This window comes from Gambusia affinis, linkage group LG06 (assembly GCF_019740435.1).
Source record: "Gambusia affinis linkage group LG06, SWU_Gaff_1.0, whole genome shotgun sequence".
NCBI classification, from domain to species: domain Eukaryota; kingdom Metazoa; phylum Chordata; class Actinopteri; order Cyprinodontiformes; family Poeciliidae; genus Gambusia; species Gambusia affinis.
Genome location: NC_057873.1, coordinates 15955848 through 15980403, shown reverse-complemented (window position 1 = coordinate 15980403; position 24556 = coordinate 15955848). Strand labels below are relative to the sequence as shown.

General features: G+C 35.0%; 2 protein-coding genes across 6 annotated transcripts in view; both read left to right on the top strand.

Moving 5' to 3' along the window:
• LOC122832366 (acetylcholinesterase-like) overlaps positions 1–23221 on the top strand; it is a 28891-nt gene extending 5670 nt beyond the window's left edge. For 2 of the 3 annotated variants that reach the window (XM_044119024.1, XM_044119026.1), the window contains 7 exons: positions 108–240; positions 329–480; positions 1851–2040; positions 2647–2957; positions 4108–4317; positions 4394–4551; positions 4814–5203. In XM_044119024.1, coding sequence (XP_043974959.1) covers positions 108–240; positions 329–480; positions 1851–2040; positions 2647–2957; positions 4108–4317; positions 4394–4551; positions 4814–4902 — 1243 coding nt within the window. In that variant the 3' untranslated portion in view covers positions 4903–5203. Of the gene's footprint in view, positions 1–107; positions 241–328; positions 481–1850; positions 2041–2646; positions 2958–4107; positions 4318–4393; positions 4552–4813; positions 5204–22989 lie in introns of those variants that run through there. The other variant, XR_006370835.1, reaches the window with a different exon arrangement.
• LOC122832368 (acetylcholinesterase-like) lies at positions 7937–23221 on the top strand. 3 transcript variants are annotated; one of them, XM_044119028.1, is made up of 11 exons: positions 7937–8033; positions 8551–8690; positions 9776–10065; positions 15137–15371; positions 17276–17408; positions 17509–17660; positions 19839–20025; positions 20354–20664; positions 22149–22358; positions 22435–22592; positions 22855–23221. In XM_044119028.1, the coding sequence occupies exons 3-11, from the start codon at positions 9783–9785 to the stop codon at positions 22941–22943; spliced, it is 1758 nt and encodes a 585-aa protein (XP_043974963.1). In that variant the 5' UTR covers positions 7937–8033; positions 8551–8690; positions 9776–9782; the 3' UTR covers positions 22944–23221. The 3 variants fall into 3 exon arrangements, with proteins under 3 accessions (XP_043974963.1, XP_043974964.1, XP_043974965.1); XM_044119029.1 differs by having other exon boundaries at positions 7952–8092; XM_044119030.1 differs by lacking the exons at positions 7937–8033; positions 8551–8690 and adding an exon at positions 9057–9221.
• Positions 23222–24556: the final 1335 nt, after the last annotated feature.

Genomic DNA, 24556 nt, shown 5'->3' with positions numbered 1-24556 from the left:
GGTCAGTTTTAACTCAAGGTGGTAGCAACAGTTAAATATGTTGAGTACAGCACTGACATGGTAAATGCTTTCAGTACTTAAATTTTTTTTCTTGTCATGATTTTTAGACTGGGACCATTTGGCTTTCTGGCTATTCCTAACAATGCTAACATCCGGGGAAATCAAGGTCTACTGGATCAGCGTTTGGCACTTAAATGGGTGGTCGATAACATCGCTGCATTTGGAGGTGATCCTAAAAAGGTAAAATAATATTGTCCTTATTTTTCCTAAAGTCAGAGAGTAATATTGTATGGACCATGAATGCACTGACATTTACGTTTGCTCCCAGATAACAATATTTGGGGAGAGTGCTGGAGCAGCATCTGTGGGGTTCCACCTGGTCTCTCCAGGCAGCCAGGGCCTCTTTCAAAGGGCTGTGATGCAGAGCGGCTCCCCTAATGCAGCATGGGCCATAGCAAGTAAAACCGAGATATTTGACAGGTATGTGTGTTTTGTATTGAGCTAGTTTTTCCTGGATATTCTGTGTAGATTATTTATTTGTTTTTTCTAAAGTATGATAATTACCTTTCAAAATGTCTTCTAGCTATATAGTAAAAATTATTTGATACTGAAGTGTAAGTTAGAACATCTTCTGGCACCTGGTACTGAAGAAATTAAGAAATAAAAAAATGAAGGATTGCATTCATATCAAGCTTTCTTTTTGATTCCAAATATCCACTCACATGTAGAGCAATGGTTGTCAGAAAACTATCATTTTGTGTATGAAAGACAGTGTCTTGAAATAGACAGAGTTTTCTTCTCTTTTGGCTTTTTTAGTGCACTTAATGGATCACTAAACTATTTGTAATATTAAATTTGACCTTAGGAAATATATCTAAAAAAAACTGTTTTCAAATGTTATTGCTGCTTGATAAACTAAAAATAACTAGTTGTGCCACCTATAAGTGTAACAAGATTTCCATTAGCCATTTTTGTTCCAAGAATCATTGACATTTAAAATCCTGCCACACCATCTCAATCAGATTTAATGGTTTACTCCTAGTTAATTTCTTTGCCTTAAAGCATCTATAAATGAACATCATCAATTGCAATGAACACATGTGACACATGTAACCCCATGTGAATTTCATAGGAAAAAGCCTCATAGGATTTTTATGTAAGGGGACACACAGATAGAAATAGAGCACAAGAGAGAAACACATTGAAGAAATAGAAGAAGCTGTAACATGTCTGTGCTCCAGAAGAGTTTGACAGAAAACTGTAAGACCTGTAGCAATAATAGTCATAGTTCCTTAAAGTAGACATGTCTTCTAGCTTCTATATGATGCATAAATGATTTCTGTACAGATAAATATGTATGAACAGCATCATTTTGTTTGTCAACAACCATGAAAATTTCTAAAAACATCAGTTACTAGAGTGTACACTAACAACTGACAACAGTTAGAGAATTCCACCATAGGATTACATTGTAACCCTGAAGATGTTAAAAAATCAGCATAAAACTTACATCTGTTGAAAAACCGTAAAAGATATCAAAAAGCTGAGATATTTGAAGATAGTTTGAAGTCTTGTGACTTGTTTAAAATTGAATGAAGTTTCTCTGTTGAAGTAGGCAAAAGTAGTAAGCTGTGAAAAAGCAGAACATTTTAGCAGAATTTTGAAGAATTTTAATGTATTTCAATGGGGCTGAAATTTGCACAAAAGTGCAAGCCTTTGTCTCATCTATATTTTTATTTTATTTTTTTTAGTATTCTTAATAAATGTTCAGAATTATTTACTTTACATAGTACATAGTTCCTCCTTGGTGCTAACTAATTTCTTTATTCAACTTCTTTCCCAACAAACAGATCCTTAAAACTAGCAAAATTGCTAGGCTGCCCACCATTGAGTCAACCTGCTCGTCTGGAGTATTGTTTGCTGAATGCTAAGGCTGATCAGTTGGTAAACAAGCAATTTGAAAATCTTGTCCCGCCTTCAGTTTTGTCCTTGCCATTTGTCCCATATATTGATGGAGACGTCATACCATCTGACATAGAAGTAAGTCTCTACGTGTTTGCATTAGGGATTTCTTCAAAAAGTGAAGAATTGCAAAGGTTTGACATATTATTGGCAATATTTGAATTGTATTGAATGCTGTGTTAAATTACCATTTGAAAAAAAAAAAAAAAACTTCTTGCTAAACAACAACAGCAAACCTTGTCTCAGTGACCAAGAACCTCTAATTCTCTCCTCTCTTATGGAATTCCAAACATTCAAAGGGAAATGAAAATCTTTTAACTACAGTACATACTTGAAGAAAAACTTTTTTTTTAATATTAAGATTTTGTGGTAAATCCCTGTAGGTTTTCCACCGCATGGCACCGTAAACTTGTGGTCCCAGAAATATCTTAATTTGTATTTGGACAGACAACATATTGCTCATGTTCAACCAGTAGTTGTTGAACATGAGCAAATGACACTAGGAAAGTGACATTCATTGTCAATAAACAATATAATTCAACATCATTTCTAAACTGATCTTAGAAACCTATGTGTAACAAAAAGGTTTGACTTGTCAATGAATACCTAAGATCAAGACATTTTTAAATTGAGGATGGATCCAACGTAATTATTTTAATCATGTCTTTTTTTTTTCTTCTGCAGACGTTGCTAAACAGCACTACTCTTCCCAAAAAAGAACTGTTGATAGGCTTGAATAAAGATGAAGGAACCTACTTTCTTTTTTATGGAATGCCTGGTTTCACTCGCCTGGGTGAAAGTTTCATCTCCAGGCAGGACTTTATGGAAGGTTTACCACTAGTAATGACAAATTCAAGTGAGATTGTTAAACAAACCGTTATTTCTCACTACACTGATTGGGAAAATGAAGAGAATAAGAAGACCAACCGTGATGAAATGGGTAGGATGGTTGGAGATGTGCTGTTCAATTGTCCTGTAATAGACTTTGCTACTCGGTAAGTTCCAGGTCTCAGGTTAAGTTATAAATGCTTTTATATAGAAAAAAACATCCTCTGTTCTAACTGTGGTGTACATATGCTTGATCCCTGATAGTTATACCAAATAACTTTATTGAACTATTTATAGAACTACTTCATAGAAGTATATTTATAGAACGTTATGGAACTATTACTTAATTTCACTTTGGGAACAATACAGTATTTTTTAAATTGAAACGAATATAAAACACACGTTAACGTTCTCAAATAATAAAAAATAAATAATTTTCCCTACATTTAAAAATTATGTACTTTTGTAAATCCATCACATAAAATCTCAATCACATACAGTCATATTCAACAAATGTCAAATCTAAATGTGCATTTTGATGAGGCTTGTTTTTCAGAATAGAAATGCCTTTCGAAAATAACTTTTAAGCAGTTATTAATATACCTTTCTTTAGGCCACAGTTTTGGATTAAATGTTTTGTTTAATTGGTTTGTTGTAACATACTAATCCTATGTTATGTAATTTTATGATCTGTCAGCAAAAATCATCATAATTACCAGAAATACGTAATTAAAATATCTGTAGTTACTCTAATGTTTCAGTTGATTAATTTTTAATACATTTCTGTAGCACTGCCACTTTTTTAATATGCCTATAAGGTTGTGTTTGTAATTGGCAATGCATTAGGGGAAATGAATGTTTTCTTATCTTTACAAAGATGTCAAGAATACAAAGAAAATGTTTTGATTAGTTACAGCGAATGGATAATTTGAGTCAAAAAACCTTCTAGTTGTCAAAATCATAATATATATTTTTAGACAACTACTATAGGGTTCTATAATTCTAAAAAAGAAAGCTAAAATAAAATTGGAGGTGGCTACCTTTCTTTACTACCATGATTTACTCTATAAAGGATATAGCTATAGTAGTGAGATGCTGTCCTATTTTAGACAAAAGGGTTTCAAATGTCAGAGTTCTGTTTGGGGCTTCATCTACACTGAAATAAATATGTCACCTCTGAACTGTGGCAATATTTCTAAGGAAAAACACATTAATGAACTTATTTCACATCTGTTAAATCCTATTGGTATTACCAATTGCAGGGCAAATAATCTGCAAATGTCATGTGTTTATTGACTTTTCATTATTTTTTTTTAGGTATGCAGAACATGGCGGTAAGACCTTTTTTTATTTTTTTGACCAATTGTCATCCCCAAATCCCTGGCCAAGATGGGCGGGTGTTATGCATGGCTCCGAGATAGACTATGTCTTTGGAAATACTCTGAATGAGTCCCGTAGCTTCACGCAGGATGAAATGACTGTGTCAAAGAATATTATGCAGCACTTTGGCAACTTTTCTCGGACTGGGTAGGCTAAACAGATTCTCATTCAGTCATGCAGAGATTGTGAGAAACCTAAAAACTCTTTTGTTTTACCTTTTCAGAAATCCAGGGTTTAGAGTAGGTGATTGGCCGTTGTTTACCGCTAAAGGTCAGGAGTATGTCATTTTGAATGACAATACCAGAGGAGTAAAGAAGAATTTAAAAGCTAAAGAGTGTTATTTGTGGCAGACGTTCCTGCCTAAATTACAGAACATGTCAGGTGAGACACACTAACAAGTCCCTCTACACAGTCTGACACAAATGTACCCGTTAGGTTTCATATAAAGCATGTCTAGTTGGAAAGTTTTTGTTAATACCTCAAAAAGAGATGTTTTATCTGTTGAGATTCGCCATTCTGGTTTGCTCTAATTTCTTAAAACAAAAATTCAGCTCAGAGGAAATTAAATCTTGTAACTGAAGCTATTCCTTGTGAAAGATTACTTAATCCCACACACAATCTCTTTGCTTTTTGTCTTTCACAGATTCTAAGCCGCAGTGCAGTTCAAGTGGGATTGTTCACTACAATTGGGTGTTCCTTCTTATTTTGTTAATTATCAGTTTAACCCATTGACTGAGTTCCTGCTCTCTGTTTAGGTCATGTGTTTAATGTGTAATGTGTAACAGGTGGGTGCTTGCTTTTTTAAAAATATGTCTAATATTATCAGAGCACCACCTGAAGGCCACATGCTGTTCCTTGGGGCCCGATAGCCTGTTTTACTTAATGGTTCACTGAAAAGCATAATTTGAAAAAAGGCCTTTTAGGATGTGTGAGCAAAAAATATATATTTTTACACTGTTTAAATAACTTGCTTCCTATGCTGATTAGAAATAGTTTATAAAGTCGTTTATCATTAAAACAAGTTTATGCTGTGTGCCCTTGACTGTTCTTTTAAATTGTTATAGACACAGAAGAAGTCATCCATTCTTTCTTGTCCTTTTTAACACCTTGTTAAATACAACTATGACAATGGGAAAAATAGCAACAGCTAAGCTTGTATTATTGCTATAGCAACTCCATAGCAATATTAGTTACAAAGTTCACTGAAGTGTGAACTTTGAGAACTTTTATTATTATCCCATCAAAAGCTTACAAAACTATTACATCATACTCTGAGCTTTCAGATATTGTATAAATGCAGAGTAACAACTTCATATCAATTTTTGAGTTTCAAGAAATTAAAACTCAGGGGTTCAAGCTTACTGGCTCTAACCCTCTACTATTCAATCTTGTAGCAAACAGACACAACTCTGGTCATCTGAACTAACCTCAAACATGAAAGCTGACTGAGTGTCTAACAAATGTGACAAAAAGGTTTGTGTACACAATGTTAGATTCTTAAACAATACCTTTCTCAAATAATATGCTTCACTTCTATTGTTGTTACTATTTTAGGTGCTATTGTCCATAGGAAAGAAAAAAATAATAAATTGTCTACTAATCAGAATCAGTAGATTAAAACTCATGTATTAAAATCCTGTAAACACATTCAAAGGGTAAAACATCCAAGAGGATGAATGCATCTTTATCTGCATTGTAGATCAACAACGACATTCTGGAAGGCTGACAGTTTAGACTGAATATTCTCAGACAGTGAAGGGATATCCGTTCCATTATAGGTTGCAGAAGCCGGCTACAAGTACCTCGCCTTTGACTGCGCTTAAATTTCTGTTATGCAGTTTTGGACCCAATATGTGAAATTATCCAAGTTGATTTATATTTGTTTTTTCATTTGATTTGGGTTGACATGATTTTGGAAAACTTAAATATTACACTTAATATTGTTGCGTATATGAAAGAAAGATTCAGCAATATTAAGAACATTCTATGTTGTAGAACAATTAATTATTAACTGTTTAAGCGATATGGCAATTAAAGCTGCAGAGAAATTATTTTCTTGAGGTAGTTCTTATGTTTGCCTCCATTGCAATGCAAAACATCTGTTTGAGGCACCCGTGACTTTCTTTACTTCAAAGGATTTTTTTTCCCCAATATGTGACAAAACTTTTAAATAAGCAGTAAGGATTTAGAAACTACTGTTTGGGTTTTTTTCTATCTCAGATTTAAATAAAATGAAACAGTAACTAAATCATGTTTTAAACATAATGCAAACTAACTTTGCATTAATATGTTTCATTCAAATTTCTTTCAAGCTAAGATCAAAATCTAAAGTTCTTTTCATCAATTTTAACTTTTGATAATATTATATTTTATATTGCTTTGTAAGTATGTCTTGGCTTTAAAAATTGTCCTTTAATCTTGTACAAATGTTTCTGATACAACCTCTTGGCTTGAGCTTTCAAGACAGATAAATAATATAGCTACTTTACCATCTATGTCCACAGAAAAAGGAATAAATGCAAAAAAACTCAACAGTGAATTCATGTCATCCTCCTTATGATTTTTCCTCCTCAGCAAGTTACACCATGACATCTTTGTTAATGTAACATATTTCTCATAGATAGCCCCATCAATTTAAAATGTACTTAAAACTCAGATTTATTTTTTTTTTCCTGCTATAAGCAAAAAGTTTGAATTTAACAATAGCTTAATAACAAAAGCCTTCCTAATTAGTGAACTTTTTATCATTGATCATGAGTGCAGAGTACCTCCCAAACTGCTAGATATTGTGTCTGTGTGATTATGTTCATTCTCAGATTGCTTGTATAACTTCATAAAACAACCACCTGAAGACTTAACTTGAATATTATATCTTCACTGGCTTAGCTTTGTCAAAACCAGCCCCTGGCTTTAAGCTATTTACTTCATATTGAGGATCTGGGCTCTCAGCTATTGAGAATCGATTGCTTCTTTGAGGCGTAGACTCCACTGAAGTTTAAAACTTTATCCGATCACTAACATTTGTGATATATGTAATGCATCAGTTTGATGCTTAGACACTTAAAAGAAATTGCCTGCGCTGTAAACAACTATCCTCCATTGCAAATAGAGAAGCCATGAGCTGTTAATGTTGATTCCAAACAGGGCCGATGGCTCAAAATGGCAGCCTCTCTTCTCTCAGACTACCCCGGGACTGATTATAGTCCAGAAGATTGCAATAATCAAAGTGTGAGTTTGTGCATTAATGGGAGTGATTGATTTAATATAAAGCATCTTTGAGAACCCTCTCAACACTCAGAGCTTTTTAACTCTGAGTGTTAAAAAGCATTATATCAATCCATTTCATTAATCCAATATTTGGATGCATGGCAAACAGGGCCTGGACGGCTTCGTTTCCTTTTTCTGCTGTCATTGCTATGACTACAGGCAGACTAAAATTCTTAAAAGGTGCAGGAAAACCATGTCATTGTTCACAGTTTCTCCCTGTGTTTGCTGATTAGTCCAGTAGAAATTCTACTGGTGAAATCCAAGTCAATGGTAGAACGTCCTGTGCTGTGAAATGAGAACTGAATTGAGGAGGAGGGCAATAGCAACTGCTGGCTAGATTTATTTATTTTGTCTCTTTAGATAATACTTACATTATTCAAACATTTGTAAAAAGTAAGCATTCCAAAGTAGTTAGTAGTAGGCCATATTTGCACCACGTCTGTTAGTCTACCCTGTGCTTACGTCACCGTGCTTTCTGATTGGCTTACCGTCAAAAAGCTGCGTTGTCATTTGCAGTAGGGGGACGCCACACAATTCAAAATGTCGGAAACGGACAATCGGGACCAAAAATCCTGCCGTGTGGACTAGGTTTAAAGGTGCTGGAATTACTGCTTGGGTTACTTCGTGGGAAAATGGGCTCGGCTGGGGTTGCTAGGTAAAGTTTAGGTATTGGCGTAGTTTTCCTTAATTGCAACTATCTGGAGATTTTTGAAACATCGCCTTTCCAAGCAGAAAAAAACTTTTTTAAGCGCTTGGGTTGTTTTTAGAAGCAGTTGAGAATGGAAGTGGAACTTGCAAAATGTGAATTTTGCACACACCTTTAAACTCGGTTAGAATGATTTTTATTTTAACTAGGACTAGTTGTGATTTGTGCTAAAATTTCCCTTCTGTTTTATCGGATTAATTTGGGTATTTGTGAGGACGAATTGGGTGTGTTCGTCCCATAAAGTAGATGACATCAGTTGTAAATTAGCACTATAAAGTAAACTAAAATGATTAGATTTTTATCATTTACTTATTTTTTTTATCAGTACTATTATTATTATTATTATTTAAAATTACGTTGTGACCAAAAATGCTTCTATTAATAGTTGCTCTTTGCTGTGATGACAGTGTTGGCTGCAGCTGTTGAAGTCATATTATGGGTGGGACACCGGGTAGGCACTAGGCAAAGGGTGTAAACGCCTTCCTCATCTCATTAAGGCTCTGCCCCGACTCCGTCCACGCAAATACATTTTTAACTGACTGACAAGGTAAGACATGACTAAAACTTTGTGTATGTATGTATGTATGTATGGCAAACGTGGATATATATATATATGTGTGTGTGTGTGTGGGCGTGTGTGTGTGTGTGTGTGGTGTTTTCTTTTTAAGTTGCTTGCCTTTATAATTAATTCATGCGTTTGAACATGTGTGCGCAGTCCCACTCTCTTGCATTCTCCCCTCCCTTGCCCAAGAGTTTGTGCACTACCAGTAACCCGAACTGCTACGCACTCGGAGTTCACGGATATTTGAAGAATATAGACGATGCAGAAATAGCAACACACTCAGCTTGATCAGTTTTTTGTCGGCTGTGCGCCTGTCACAACCAGCGTTCATGCCACTCACCGCATTTAGCCCCTGACCATCTTGCACAGGGCACGGAGACTGTGATCTACTTGATTGGAAACTATACGATTATGTTAGCTTTACTCAAAAATAAGAGACATAGACAGATATGTGTCTATGAACACACAACTGATCCCGCGGTGTGTTCCAGGATCAGCGTGTGTTGGAAAATGATTGTAAGTTAACATTTGTTGATCATGTTATATGATATGCTTGTGTACTCTCACCAAAAGAACCTGTTTGGGCTACACACACAAAGTTGGAAGTAGTTTGCTGCAGCTACAAGGAAACCAGACTGTCTCGCTCATGTTTTGGATTATTTAGTGTGGTTTAAAACTCATGTGTTGTCTCTGCCTATGAGAGCTTTTCACCCTGAACTTCGTCATTATTTGTACTACAAGCTCTCTGTTTTGAGCACAATATATGAATAAACCTGATTGAGTAATTTCCCCTGACAGTGCTTGGTAATGTTTGTTTTTTTTGACAAATTTCACATGACAAACTTAGACTTAATGTGCCAGAAAGAATATATAAATAAATTAATTAAAACAACTAGATATAGAGAGATATGAATATTTAAACGGCACACAAAATAAGATCCCATAAAATCAGATATGAATATAGCTGAATAGCAAGGAGGATAAAATCAAGTAAAATTACTGTTTATTAAAAGTGTTAGTTCTTGAATGAATAATAACGGGTATCTGTTCCTTTGCTTTGTCCTTCCTAGATTTCCAATGGCAGACTTTCAGCCTTTGCTTCTGCTGCTTCTCATCCTGTCTGCATCATTTGCCAATGAAAAAGAACCTGTAATCACCACCAAATATGGAAAAGTTCGAGGGAATGTTTTTAATGTGCTGGATGGTTATATTCAAGCATTTCGTGGAATTCCGTATGCAAAGCCGCCTACTGAATATCGAAGATTCCGTCCTCCAGAGCCTATGAGTAAATGGGATGATGTGAGAAATGCCCAAGATTTACCAAATTCCTGCTACCAGGTGCGAGATGAGATGTTTCCAGGTATGATTAAATACTGCACAAATCAAAATGAGTTTAATTCACCTAGATATGGTTTATCATTGAAAAACTTGTCTTAATATGATGGAAGTTCTGTCCATTGCATTGACTAAATTTTGGAGAATAGAACAAAAGTAAAAAATAAAAATAAAAAGCTGATCAGCTCATTCACTAATGTCAATTTTGCAGCATAGTTCATTTTATCACACTATGATAAAGAGTTGTAGTACCGTACACTGATGATGGCTAACAGCAAGATAAATGCGGGTAACCATGGCAACGAGTGAGCTTTCAAAGGCCGGCCGACCCTTGCTGCAGTCAAGCTGAGTGAGCATCCGCTGTGTTTACAAACAAATAATCCCTCTATAGGAACTGCTTGATCTCTTTGTAAACACTGGACTAGGTAGTCTGTCCTATAGAAGGATCCAATTAAAAACATTACCCATACAAGACACTGTCATCAGGGAGATTTAGTGGAGTGATCTAATCTGAAATGGTTTCGTATATATATTTGTCTAAAGGACGATGGAGTCCTTGCTCGAAATTCCGTGAAAGAGGTGTATGGAGCCTCGTGCCGGAAGCCCGTTGAAAGGCTGTTTACATTGTTTTAAACTGTGCGATTGTGAGTGGGAATAAAAATATCGATAGGTATTTTGTTCCATATAACACAGTAGGAGTGTAACCGGTAAACCTTTTATGGATGCAAAAGCAAGAACCCCTGACTTGATGACCCCTGACTTGTAAAGCACTTTGAAATGCCTTGCTGCTGAAATGTGCCTTACAAATAAAATTTGATTCATTGATTGGTTGATTAAACAGAGTAAATGCCCAAACAGAAAATGTTTTGCATAAACAATACTTAATTTTTTTTTCTTTTTATTATTTAAGCAAATGGGACATATCACTGTTTACTACTTCAGTTTAACCATAACAGCAGCAGTTGATTGAAAAGTTGTTGAATACATAAAATTCTTATCTACTGTTTAATGTACAGTGTATAATATGCTGATACTAGAGGTCACTACAGTACCCTCAATTAAACAGATATAAATCTGAGGCAAACAAGTAGATTATCCTATGTGTAACCATACGTGTTTCAAAAATGTCCTGCATGAGACATTTTCCTGTCTGCCAGTTGGGCAGATGTAGCTCAAAGGTTTTTGTGAGCAAAAAAAACCTTTGAGCTACGTTCAACCAGACTCCCCAGCAACAGGTCAGCACTGGATGCAGAGTCCAGTGTCCTCTTACAGACTGAAACTCACAAACAACACCTCAGACCAGGAGGGGAACATTATCCTGCATCCGATGCAACTCTATTTACCGCAACACAGAAGGCCAGTTCACAACTGTCCAATATTTTGCTTTTAGCCATTCTTTGGTGTTTGCTGGAAGACCCATGACCTGCAAGAGACCAAGCTTTCTCACTCTAGACAGGACATTTTACTCAAAAATGCCTTGGGCGTGCTGTGGTGGCGTAGGGGATAGCGCGACCCACATTTGGAGGCCTTAAGTCCTTGACGCGACCGTTGCGGGTTCGATTCCTGGACCTGACTGACATTTGCCGCATGTCTTCCCCCCTCTCCTTTCCTGTCAGCCTACTGTCATATAAGGGACACTAGAGCCCACAAAAGACCCCCTGGAGGGAAAAAAAAAAATAAAATGCCTTGATGGTCTTCATATTTTATGACACTCTGCACTGATTCCAGACACCCTGTGCCAGATACAGAAAAGCAACCCCACAACATAATCGAGCTTCCTCCATGTTTCCCAGCAGGGACAGAGATTTTTTATTTATTTATTTTTTTTAATTGGTATGCTTCATTTTTCCATCTGTGAACCTTAAGCTTATGTGCCTTACGAGAAAGCTCCAGTTTTATCTCATCTGTCCAAGGGTTATTCTCTAAGAAGCTTTGTGGCTAGTCAATGAGCCTTCTCCTACATCGCAGTCTCATTTTTATGTTTTGTTTTCCTTCTCGGTCGTCTCCCATGAATTTTACTTTGCTCATACGACTGATTGTGCGTTCTGACCCAGACGTAACTTGACCTTTAAGTTTACCTTCAATTCCTTTGGATGTTGAGTTCTGGACTCTTTGGTTACCATTCATATTATTTTGCCATCAGTTTCCACCTGCGGCCACAGCCAGAGAGGTTTACTAAAGTCCTGTGCACCTTAAACTTCTAAATAAATGATGTGCAGCTGTAGTCGCAGGAGCATCACTGACTGACTACAAGCTTAAAGAAACCTTGAATACTCATTAGAAGACACACTTTTATTGAACATATCCCTGTCTGGTCAAACTATTTTCATTCTTTTCTAAAAGTGCCATCATTTTTGTCCAGGACTGTTCATTAGTTTATTATTTAAAATGATTTAGTTGAACTTCATTTGAAAAGCAATGTCTGATCTTTGTTGGTTAATTTTTAATAGATGTTTATCTTTTTAATTGTAATTATAATTTTCAAGGTATATAAATGACTGTTGAGGGGTGTTCTGAGGGATGCTAACAATTTTGTCACATGTGCTTGAGCTAAAGGTAGAAATGTTCCTACTCTCAACCTGTCTATGTTAGGCAGTGTTGGACATGTCACTGTATGTATAACTTTTTATTCTTTCAGTCATTACTGATGGGGACATTTTTGCCATGAAAACTTTGAGCAGAAACTAACTACTACAAAAATCAGCATAAAACATAAAGAGATCTAAATCTTTCAACACTTGTAATCCTCCCATCATAGGCACACGTTAACTGTGTATAGCAAGTGTAGGAAAATTAATTTAAAAAGAAAAACACTGCAAATTACTTTATATTCAAAACTACTTCATTCATCCCAAACAGAAATTAAATTATTGTTGTTATAGAACAATAATATAAATTATATTTACTTATACTTACAAAATAACATTTAAATTGGACACAAATCATTTCCGTAAACGGAACAGTTCGATACTTCATTAAAATCTGTATTTATAAATTAATGTTTATGATTATTAATTAAGCTGTTTGGCATAGCAACAACAATGTTTGTACTGATTATCATATTATGGAAGAGTTTAGATTGTCTTGTCACTATCTGTGTTTTTTGTTTGTCTATTGTTGGTGGGGAGGTTTTCCACTAATGTATGCTTATATGTAAATGGTATGAATGAATGTTGTTGAACCTTTATTTAATAAATTAGTAAAATATGAATACAACATTTACCAATCACGCTTATCCACAATACGATATTCACCAAGGTAAATACAAACACAAACAATAGGCTCATGTTCATGAGGAGAGTTACTGAACTTTTGCCTTGTCTTATGAAATGTGCAGGCTAAAATTAGGATCCCATTAAACTTTATAATGCTATCATTGTACGTGTCAGCCTTCTTCTTAGCGATGAACAGCTAAACACTAAACTAAAAACTTTGGTGCTTAAATAAGTGAAAAAGCAGCCAATGTCCAATGAAAAGCCTTTAAAGACATTCAGATAATCTACAGGAATTTTGTGCAACTCTGAAAACTTGTAAGGAGCTCTCTTCCACCGCATGCCTTGTTCCTGGCTTGTAAACAATCAAGAAATTATGGAACGATCCATGACTTTGCACAATATTTGTCATAAATGGTCTTTAACCTTAAGATTAAAATATTTGACCTGAACTTTATTTAGTGGTCTAAAAAATTTTTACTCATCTGATTTTTACTCCACATAAGCTTAGAAATTATGGGAAAACAGACATTTTTTCTATCATGTTTTAATATGGTTTTTTTTTAATGTCCATTGTAGTGGACATCTCAGCTAAATGAGCATAGAATGTCTTGAAAACTTCTATACTTTTCCCATAGAGTTTCATGCACTATCTAATTCGGCATGATCTCAGCCTTTTAAACTGGATGTCTGCTTTTTTGGTTATCAGTGTGCATGTCTGAATAGAAAATATCTAATACAAAATGTAGATTTGACTTTAGTAATGTGTCACATGTGTTGGCATGTTATTATTTGAGTGATGTAAATAAATTACACAGTTACCAAACAGTTGACAAAGCATCAGCTTGCTGGGTATTTTCATGTAATCTTTCATTTTTGATGAACAGCCTTGAAGCAGTTTCAGTGTGGCACAAAGCACAGCTGGATTATACATGCGTTACAGTGCAAGTGTGTATTATTGCTTCTGCTGGGCACTGACTGTTTCCCCAGATTTTTGTGTGGTACAGACTATCAATTTGATCTACCAGGACAACACCACCCACTGATTCACTGTATAGCTGGAACACCTCTGGATGAGACCGTTTGAAAATCTAGGAATGCTTTACTTCTCAATTTACCATCTAATCCCTATTTGCACATGGCTTATTTCCTATATCCAAGCACTCCAGAGCAGATATCATTGCATGTACACTCAGTTCAAGAAAGTCTGGGAGTTTACACTCTATCATTGAAAAAATAAAATAACATAAAAACATTAACAAATCACAAAATGGCTATGAAATGCTCATATATGCTTCTTTCTTTGCATGGTAACAATGAATAATTAGGCCTTGTACAACATACACAAACTCCTGATGTCCACTGTGATGGACACTCTATTTTTAAAAAAATCCTATGATTGCAGGATATAATAAAAAATTCTAAATACCTTCAAATATTATCACTGGAAATACTTAAAATTATACTGAGAGTAAAATTTTTTGTTGCTATGAACATAAACTAATATCTTTGATGGAATACAGATGCTTAGTCCTCTCCATCTCTCATTTTATACAAATTCTCATCTTGTCTGATGCCAGAAACTCACTGGTATCAAGTTAAGAGTCTACACTTCATTGTTTTTGTTTTATAAGACACCAATCTGTAGGATCCATCAAGCAAATAACGAATTCTTAATTTTTTTTATTTGTTTTATCCCAGAAAAATATGTCCATTCCAGTGGACAAGGGGTCTGAAGGAGTTAAGAACTAGTTCAGCATATCTAATATGTGAAATGCTTGTGTAAAAGGCTAAGGATTCACTGGGCTTAAAGTTTTTAGAATCTTGCAACTTCTCTGGCTGTAAGCAAACTTTACTGTTAATAACGATGTGAAATTGTTGCAGGGTTTGAAGGTTCGGAGATGTGGAATCCAAACACCCCTGTGAGTGAGGACTGTCTGTACTTGAATGTTTGGGCCCCTCTGTTCAAGACACCCACACCCCAACCCGCAGATCGTGTTCCTGTGTTAGTTTGGATATATGGAGGTGCCTTTATGTCAGGAACATCCTCCCTGGATATTTACCAAGGCCATTTCTTGTGTAAATCTCAGAACGTTGTTGTGGTATCTGTGAATTACAGGTGAGAAAACATTTCAATTGAATCCACAAATGTACCCAATCCTAGTTCTTGTGACTCAGCTTTCTGCATGTTTGGCTGTTTCTGCTCAAAAACATTTCATCAAGTTTTCATTGGTTTGAAAGAAAAGGATTATGTCAACAGAATCAAGTTTTCCACGACTCTTTTCTGACTCATTTGTTCAGACATGAGAGTCATCTGGAACATTGAAGCTAGAAGAGAAAATAAAAGACCAGGACTGGAGAAACGCTGTTACAAAGTCTACAATAGGCATCTCATACATCAGTTTGACGGACCTGGTTATCAAATACTGAGAACGAGTTCAATATTCATCTTGAAAACATTAATATAAACATGTTCATATTCACTCCCTACAGCCAGAAGAAGGAAAATCACAAAAAATTCACAAGATGAACAACCATATTTTTCGGACTATAAGATGGTACTTTTTTCCCCACGCTTTGAACCATGCGGGTTATAGTCCAGTGCGGCTTTTCTGTGGATTTTTCTTCAACCACCAGGGGGCTCTTTAGCAGGAAATGAATCCTTGGAAGTCAAAATTGGAAATAAAAGAATAAAGTGCTAATGTTCAATTAGAACAAGTACATGCTGACAGCAGGCACAACGGAGAAATTTCTTCAAACTCATACCCCCTCATCAAGGAAACAACACAAAGAAAAAGATGCTGCTTTTAAGTTTAGGAGTATCGATCAGGCAGTATAGGAGGGAAACAGAGCCTCTGCACATAAGCTCAGCTTGAACGAATCCATGGTTCGGCGTTGGAGACGCAGGGCTGCGTCCTTAATAGCAGATTTATTAAGGACGCAGCCCTCTGCTGTGTCCTTGTGGAAAACCGAGCGTGGAGGAGATACCAGCGGCTTATAGCCCCGTGCGGCTTATATATGTACTTTTCCAGTCTTATTCATTTATTTATTTTTATTTTATTTATTTAATTTGTCGGTGCGGTTTACAGTAAGGTGTGCTCTATAGTCCGGAATATACGGTAGTTAATATTTGTCTATCTGAATATACCGGTACTTGTTCTGAAGGCCATGTTGTAGTTCCCAGCTTCGCCACCAGGCGGCATGGCCCTTTGTGGGTAGACCTGGTGTTTGAGGGTGGTTTTGTGATTTCGTTCGTGTGTGTCCAGTGGTAGGTTGCAGTGTATTTATGTTTGAGGGGCATTATATGTGTATTTTAGTATTTGGACATTTTCTATTAGATACTTTTTTTTAGAATAAGCGAAGGCTAGGTAGGCTAAGCTGATTTCTATTCTAAAATGGTAAACCTTATTTTGTGGCTTTCTTTTCCTTTATTTAGTTTTAGTAGTAATGAAAAGGACAAGTAATGTGATTATAATATGTTTGTAAAAGAGAATCTGTGTTCGTGATGGATGGTAATTTGTATTTGTTAATTTTCTTTGTGGAACCACACATTTAAATCCACACACATCCGGCCTGTGAAGTAGTTGTAACCTGCTGATTAAAGAGTTAAACCATCACCCGGCTTCATTATTGGCTCGGGGTCATCTGGACATCTAATTGGTGCATATTCTGCGATCACCATTTTCATTCCAAAAATGGAATGAAAATACAAATAACATTGTAACATTAGTATACTGCCAAAATCTACTTATTAAAAAGATAATATCTGTGGATTATATTATAATAGTGCTATATTCATCAAATCACATTTTACCATTTGAATCGTTTTACATATATTGTCATAATTTTTCTTGTTACTGCTATACGTTTGATAAAGTTTACTTTGTATCGCTTTATCTTCAGAAATGATAACAAAGGTCAGTTTTAACACAAGGTGGTAGCAACAGTTAAATATGTTGAGTACAGCACTGACATGGTGAATGCTTTCAGTACTTTAATTTTTTTTCTTGTCATGATTTTTAGACTGGGACCATTTGGCTTTCTGGCTATTCCTAACAATGCTAACATCCGGGGAAATCAAGGTCTACTGGATCAGCGTTTGGCACTTAAATGGGTGGTCGATAACATCGCTGCATTTGGAGGTGATCCTAAACAGGTAAAATAATATTGTCCTTATTTTTCCTAAAATCAGAGTTGTACTGTATGGACCATGGATGAATTAATGTAAATGCACTGACATTTACTTCTGCTCACAGATAACAATATTTGGGGAGAGTGCTGGAGCAGCATCTGTGGGGTTCCACCTGGTCTCTCCAGGCAGCCAGAGCCTCTTTCAAAGGGCTGTGATGCAGAGCGGCGCCCCTAATGCAGCATGGGCCATAGCAGATAAAACTGAGATATATGACAGGTATGTGTGCTTAGTATTGAGCTAGTTGTTCCTGGGGATTCTGTGTAGATCATTTAGTTGTCCTTTTCTGAAGTATGATAATTACCTTTCAAAATATTTTATAGCCATATAGTAAAAATTATTTGATACTGAAGTGTAATTTTGAACATATTCTAGAGCAGTTCTGGCACATGGTACTGAGGACAACTTGGAAATAAAGCATAAAAGAATACATTCATTCAAAGCTTTATTTTCCACTCATATGCAGTGCAATGTGTGTCAAAAAAATAGCATTATGAGTACAAAAATTCCATGTCTTGAATAAGACACAGCTTTCTTATGTTTTTGCTTTTTTAGTGTACTTAATGGATAACTAAACTATTTCTAATGTCAAATATGATCTTAGAAAATATAAAAAACTGTTTTCAGATGTTAATTTCAACTAATAATCCAAACCAACCTAGCTTTATGTGAAAAATTAATTACTGTATAAACACCAAAAGATGGTGTTTATAACTGAAACAAAAAATCTGTATTTTCTCTTCTTTCTTATGCACTTCTTGTTACTGTGCACTATTTTATTTTTATATTTGTATCATGTTCAAATAAATTTCATTTCATATATCATTGTTACACCGATAAGTGTAACAAGATTTCCATTAGCCATTATCAGTGACATTTAAAATCCCTCCACAGCATCTCAATCAGATTTAATAGTTTACTCCCAGTTATTTTCTTTGCCTTAAAGGAACATCAACAATTACAATGAACACATATCTAAAATTTGAGTCTAAACTAAGATAAGTTGATCAAAGCCGTATGATGAAATGCTCACTCTTACCATATATGGAAGTTCAGAGAGGAGGAGGACAAGATGTGCTGGCTTCTGTTACTAGCAACAGAAGATAAATAGATGAGTTGTTTGGTTTTTTTATATAATGATCAGCTGAATTTTTAAAAATAAATAATCATTAGTAATACTAAAATACATACAACTACAACAAATATTACAGGCACATTTGTAGAAGTAAAAACATCCATCACGTTATTTTTTTAAGCAAACAAGACAAACAGGGAGCGAGAAAATGAGGTGAGGGACATGAAGCCATAACTTTTTCATATCAGGAAAAAATTGCATGGCTGCGCTCTAAACTGGCTGACTAACATTAATGTTGTCAAGTAAAATAATTGTTTCTTTTAGTTATCTATTATCTTGTAGGAAACACCCATGAACAACATTCTTTCTCCACCAATTACTGTTATATTTGGAGTCTTAAATATAAACTTAAATGAAAATGATCAGTATTGGTTTCAGCAATACCAATACTGATTGAAAAATGCATCATCCAAAAAATATGCATCATCACACATAGCGGTAAACCATTCAAACTTTTGATCTATGGAAGATCAAAAGTTTACAAACATTTCCATTTGATAATACCAAACTACAAAACTCACCTACTTGCACTGAAATATGATTCCATTCAGTGTCATTTAAATCGAACAGGATCCAGCCCAATTTTCATGATTTTAATCTTATATTGTTTGAAGTCACGTTATTACCAAAAATAGCGTGATCCACTTTAAAAAAAAAAATGATGGGAGACTTCAATTGGATGTAAATATATTTTCTTTTTTTGTCACGTTATGTAGATGGACATATGCTTCTCTGTGCCCATATATTGAATTAATTCAAATATTGAATTAGTATTAATAGCCACCTTGTGCATATTGGCACTTGGAGGATGCTTGATTACACTGCTGGCTATTTCCATTTATCATCAAAGTGCCAAACTGCTGCATTACACATGAAATGGACAAGTATTCATTTTTAATAATAAAAAAAGAATATGATCTTTATTAGTGAGAATGCAAATGCATTCTAAACTAAACACAAGAAATTAATAATAAACATGATGTAATAAAATGAACCAAGGACAGACTGAAATAAACAATAATAAACACAAAACACGCATAACAAATGATCAAAACTATAAATCCAGAAAAAAAAACACCAAGACAATCAAAGATCCCAACACCCTGAACTTCTATTTTTCATGTTAGTCTTTGTCCCATCTTTCTTTCCTATTTTTTAATTGGTATTTTTAATAAATGTTCAGAATTATTTACTTTACATAGTACATAGTTCCTCCTTGGTGCTAACTAATTTCTTTATTCAACTTCTTTCCCAACAAACAGATCCTTAAAACTAGCAAAATTGCTAGGCTGCCCCGTGGATCAACCTGCTCGTCTGGAGTATTGTTTGCTGAATGCTGATCCTGAAAAGATGTCACGCAAGCAATTTGAAAATCTTGTTCCGCCTTCAGTTTTGTCCTTGCCATTTGTCCCATATATTGATGGAGACGTCATACCATCTGACATAGAAGTAAGTCTCTACGTGTTTGCATTAGGGATTTCTTCAAAAAGTGAAGAATTGCAAAAGTTTGACATATTATTTGCAATATTTGAATTGTATTGAATGTTGTGTTAAATTACCATTTGAAAAGACCCAAAAACCTTCTTGCTAAACAACAACAGCAAACCTTGTATCATTGATTGTCAATAAACAATGTAATTCAACATCATTTCTAAACTGATCTTAGAAACCTATGTGTAACAAAAAGGTTTTACTTGTCAATGAATACCTAACAACAAGAATACTTTTAATTGAGAACATAATTATTTTAATCATGTCTTTTTTTTTTCTTCTGCAGACGTTGCTAAACAGCACTACTCTTCCCAAAAAAGAACTGTTGATAGGCTTGAATAAAGATGAAGGAACCTACTTTCTTTTTTATGGAATGCCTGGTTTCACTCGCCAGGGTGAAAGTTTCATCACCAGGAAGAACTTTACGGACGGTTTACCACTTGTAATGAAAACTAAAAATGAGATTGTTAAACAAACCGTTATTTCTTACTACACTGATTGGCAAGATGAAGAGAATAAGAAGACCAACCGTGATGAAATGGGTAGGATGGTTGGAGATGTGCTGTTCAGTTGTCCTGTAATAGACTTTGCTACTCGGTAAGTTCCAGGTCTCAGGTTAAGTTATAAATGCTTTTATATAGAAAAAAACATTCTCTGTTCTAACTGTGGTGTACATATGCTTGATCCCTGATAGTTATACCAAATAACTTTATTGAACTATTTATAGAACTACTTCATAGAAGTATATTTATAGAACGTTATGGAACTATTACTTAATTTCACTTTGGGATCAATAAAGTATTTTTTAAATTGAAACGAATATAAAACACAGGTTAACGTTCTCAAATAATAATAAAAAATGCATAATTTTCCCTACATTTCAAAATTATGTACTTGTTGTGTAAATCCATCACATAAAATCTCAATCACATACAGTCATATTCAACAAATGTCAAATCTAAATGTGCATTTTGATGAGTCTTGTTTTTCAGAATAGAAATGCCTTTCAAAAATAACTTTTAAGCAGTTATTAATATACCTTTCTTTAGGCCACAGTTTTGGATTAAATGTTTTGTTTAATTGGTTTGTTGTAACATACTAATCCTATGTTATGTAATTGTATGATCTGTCAGCAAAAATCATCATAATTACCAGAAATAAGTAATTAAAATATCTGTAGTTACTCTAATGTTTCAGTTGATTAATTTTTAATACATTTCAGTAGCACTGCCACTTTTTTAATATGCCTGTGCATGTAAGGATGTGTTTATAGTTGGCCAAATTCTAAAAAAGTTGAAGATGGTAGCAATGCATTAAGGGAAATGAATGTTTTCTTATCTTTACAAAAATATCAACAATGCAAAAAAAAAAAAAAAAATGTTTTGTTTAGTTACTGTGCAGAACAGCAAATTGATAATTTGAGTCAAAAAAATCCTCTAGTTGTCAAACTAAACTCATTATTTGATGTTGTCAATGGTTTTCAAGATAAAAATAAATAATTGATTGTTTAGATGCTGCTTGTAGCAAAAGCATAATATAGTATAGCACTCGTGGTCCTCAAGGGCCACCATCCTGCAACTTTTAGATGCATCTCTGTTGAAACACCTGGCTCAAATAAACTGCTCATTACCAGCCTATTGTAGAGCTGATTGGATGCAAGTGAGGGAATTCAGACATTTTGGAACAGAGATGCATCTAAAAGTTGCAGGATGGTAGCCCTTGAGGACTGGAGTTGGGAACCCCTGGTTTAGATGCATCTCTACTTCAACACACCTGAGTCAAATAATGAGGCCATTAGCAGGACTCGGGAGAACCTGACTGCACTTGGGAGGTGATTCAGGTGTGTTGGACCAGGGAGAGATCTAAGAGTTGCAGGACCAGGAGTGCCCACCCCTGCTATAAAGGATATAGCTATAGTAATGAGATGCGGTCCTATTTTAGAGAAAAAGGTTTCAAATGTCAGAGTTCTGTTTGGGGCTTCATGTACACTGAAATAAATATATCACCTCTGAACTGTGGCAATATTTCTAAGGAAATGCAATGTGATGTATTTATTGACTTTTTTTTTTTTTTTTTTTTAGGTATGCAAAACGTGGCGGTAAGACCTTTTTGTATTTTTTTGACCATGTGTCATCCACAAATCCCTGGCCAAAATGGGCGGGTGTTATGCATGGCTACGAGATAGAATTTGTCTTTGGGATGCCTCTGAATGAGTCCCGTAGGTTCACGTGGGATGAAATGACTGTGTCCAAGAAGATTATGCAGCACTTTGGCAACTTTTCTCGGACTGGGTAGGCTAAACAGATTCTCATTCAGTCATGCAGAGATTGTGAGAAACCTAAAAACTCTTTTGTTTTACCTTTTCAGAAATCCAGGGTTTAATGGAGGTGATTGGCCGTTGTTTACCGCTGATGCTCAGAACTATGTTACTTTGAATGATGATAGTAAAGGAATAAAGAAGAAGTTAAAAGCTAATGAATGTCATTTGTGGAACAATTTGATGCCTGAATATCAGAAGTTGTCAGGTGAGACACACTAACAAGTCCCTCTACACAGTCTGACACAAATGTACCCGTTAGGTTTCATATAAAGCATGTCTAGTTGGAAAGTTTTTGTTAATACCTCAAAAAGAGATGTTTTATCTGTTGAGATTCGCCATTCTGGTTTGCTCTAATTTCTTAAAACAAAAATTCAGCTCAGAGGAAATTAAATCTTGTAACTGAAGCTATTCCTTGTGAAAGATTACTTAATCCCACACACAATCTCTTTGCTTTTTGTCTTTCACAGATTACCTGACGCACTGCAGTTCAAGTGGGATTGTTCACTACAATTGGGTGTTCCTTCTTATTTTGTTAATTATCAGTTTAACCCATTGACTGAGCCCCTGCTCTCTGTTTAGTTCATGTGTTTAATGTGTAACAGGTGGGTGCTTGCTTTTTTAAAAATATGTCTAATATTATCAGAGCACCACCTGAAGGCCACATGCTGTTCCTTGGGGCCCGATAGCCTGTTTTACTTAATGGTTCACTGAAAAGCATAGTTTGGAAAAATGCCCTTTAAAACTATTTTTACACTGTTTAAATAACTTCTTTCCTATGCTGATTAGAAATAGTTTATAAAGTGGTTTATCATTAAAACAAGTTTATGCTGTGTGCCCTTGACTGTTTTTTTTTAATTTGTTATAGACACACAAGAAGTCATCCATTCTTTCTTGTCCTTTTTAACACCTTATTAAATACAACTATGACAATGGGGAAAAATAGCAACAGCTAAGTTTGTAGTTCATTTATTATTGCTATAGCAACTCCATTACAACTGCCTACCAAGACTGCTATTAGTTATAAAGTTCACTGAAGTGTGATGTCACATGAGAACTTTTATTATTATCCCATCAAAAGCTTACAAAACTATTACATCATCCTCTGGGCTTTCAGATATTGTATAAATGCAGAGTAACAACTTCATATCAATTTTTGAGTTTCAAGAAATTAAAACTCAGGGGTTCAAGCTTACTGGCTCTAACCCTCTACTATTCAATCTTGTAGCAAACAGACACAACTCTGGTCATCTGAACTAACCTCAAACATGAAAGCTGACTGAGTGTCTAACAAATGTGACAAAAAGGTTTGTGTACACAATGTTAGATTCTTAAACAATACCTTTCTCAAATAATATGCCTCACTTCTATTGTTACTATTTTAGGTGCTATTGTCCATAGGAAAGAAAAAAATAATAAATTGTCTACTAATCAGAATCAGTAGATTAAAACTCATGTATTAAAATCCTGTAAACACATTCAAAGGGTAAAACATCCAAGAGGATGAATGCATCTTTATCTGCATTGTAGATCAACAACGACATTCTGGAAGGCTGACAGTTTAGACTGAATATTCTCAGACAGTGAAGGGATATCCGTTCCATTATAGGTTGCAGAAGCCGGCTACAAGTACCTCGCCTTTGACTGCGCTTAAATTTCTGTTATGCAGTTTTGGACCCAATATGTGAAATTATCCAAGTTGATTTATATTTGTTTTTTCATTTGATTTGGGTTGACATGATTTTGGAAAACTTAAATATTACACTTAATATTGTTGCGTATATGAAAGAAAGATTCAGCAATATTAAGAACATTCTATGTTGTAGAACAATTAATTATTAACTGTTTAAGCGATATGGCAATTAAAGCTGCAGAGAAATTATTTTCTTGAGGTAGTTCTTATGTTTGCCTCCATTGCAATGCAAAACATCTGTTTGAGGCACCCGTGACTTTCTTTACTTCAAAGGATTTTTTTTCCCCAATATGTGTGAAAAAAAATTTAAATAAGCAGTAAGGATTTAGAAACCACTGTTTGGGGTTTTTTTCTATCTCAGATTTAAATAAAATGAAAGGGTAACTAAATCATGTTTTAAACATAATGCAAGATAGCTTTGCATTAATATGTTTCATTCAAATTTCTTTCAAGCTAAGATCAAAATCCAAAGTTTTTTT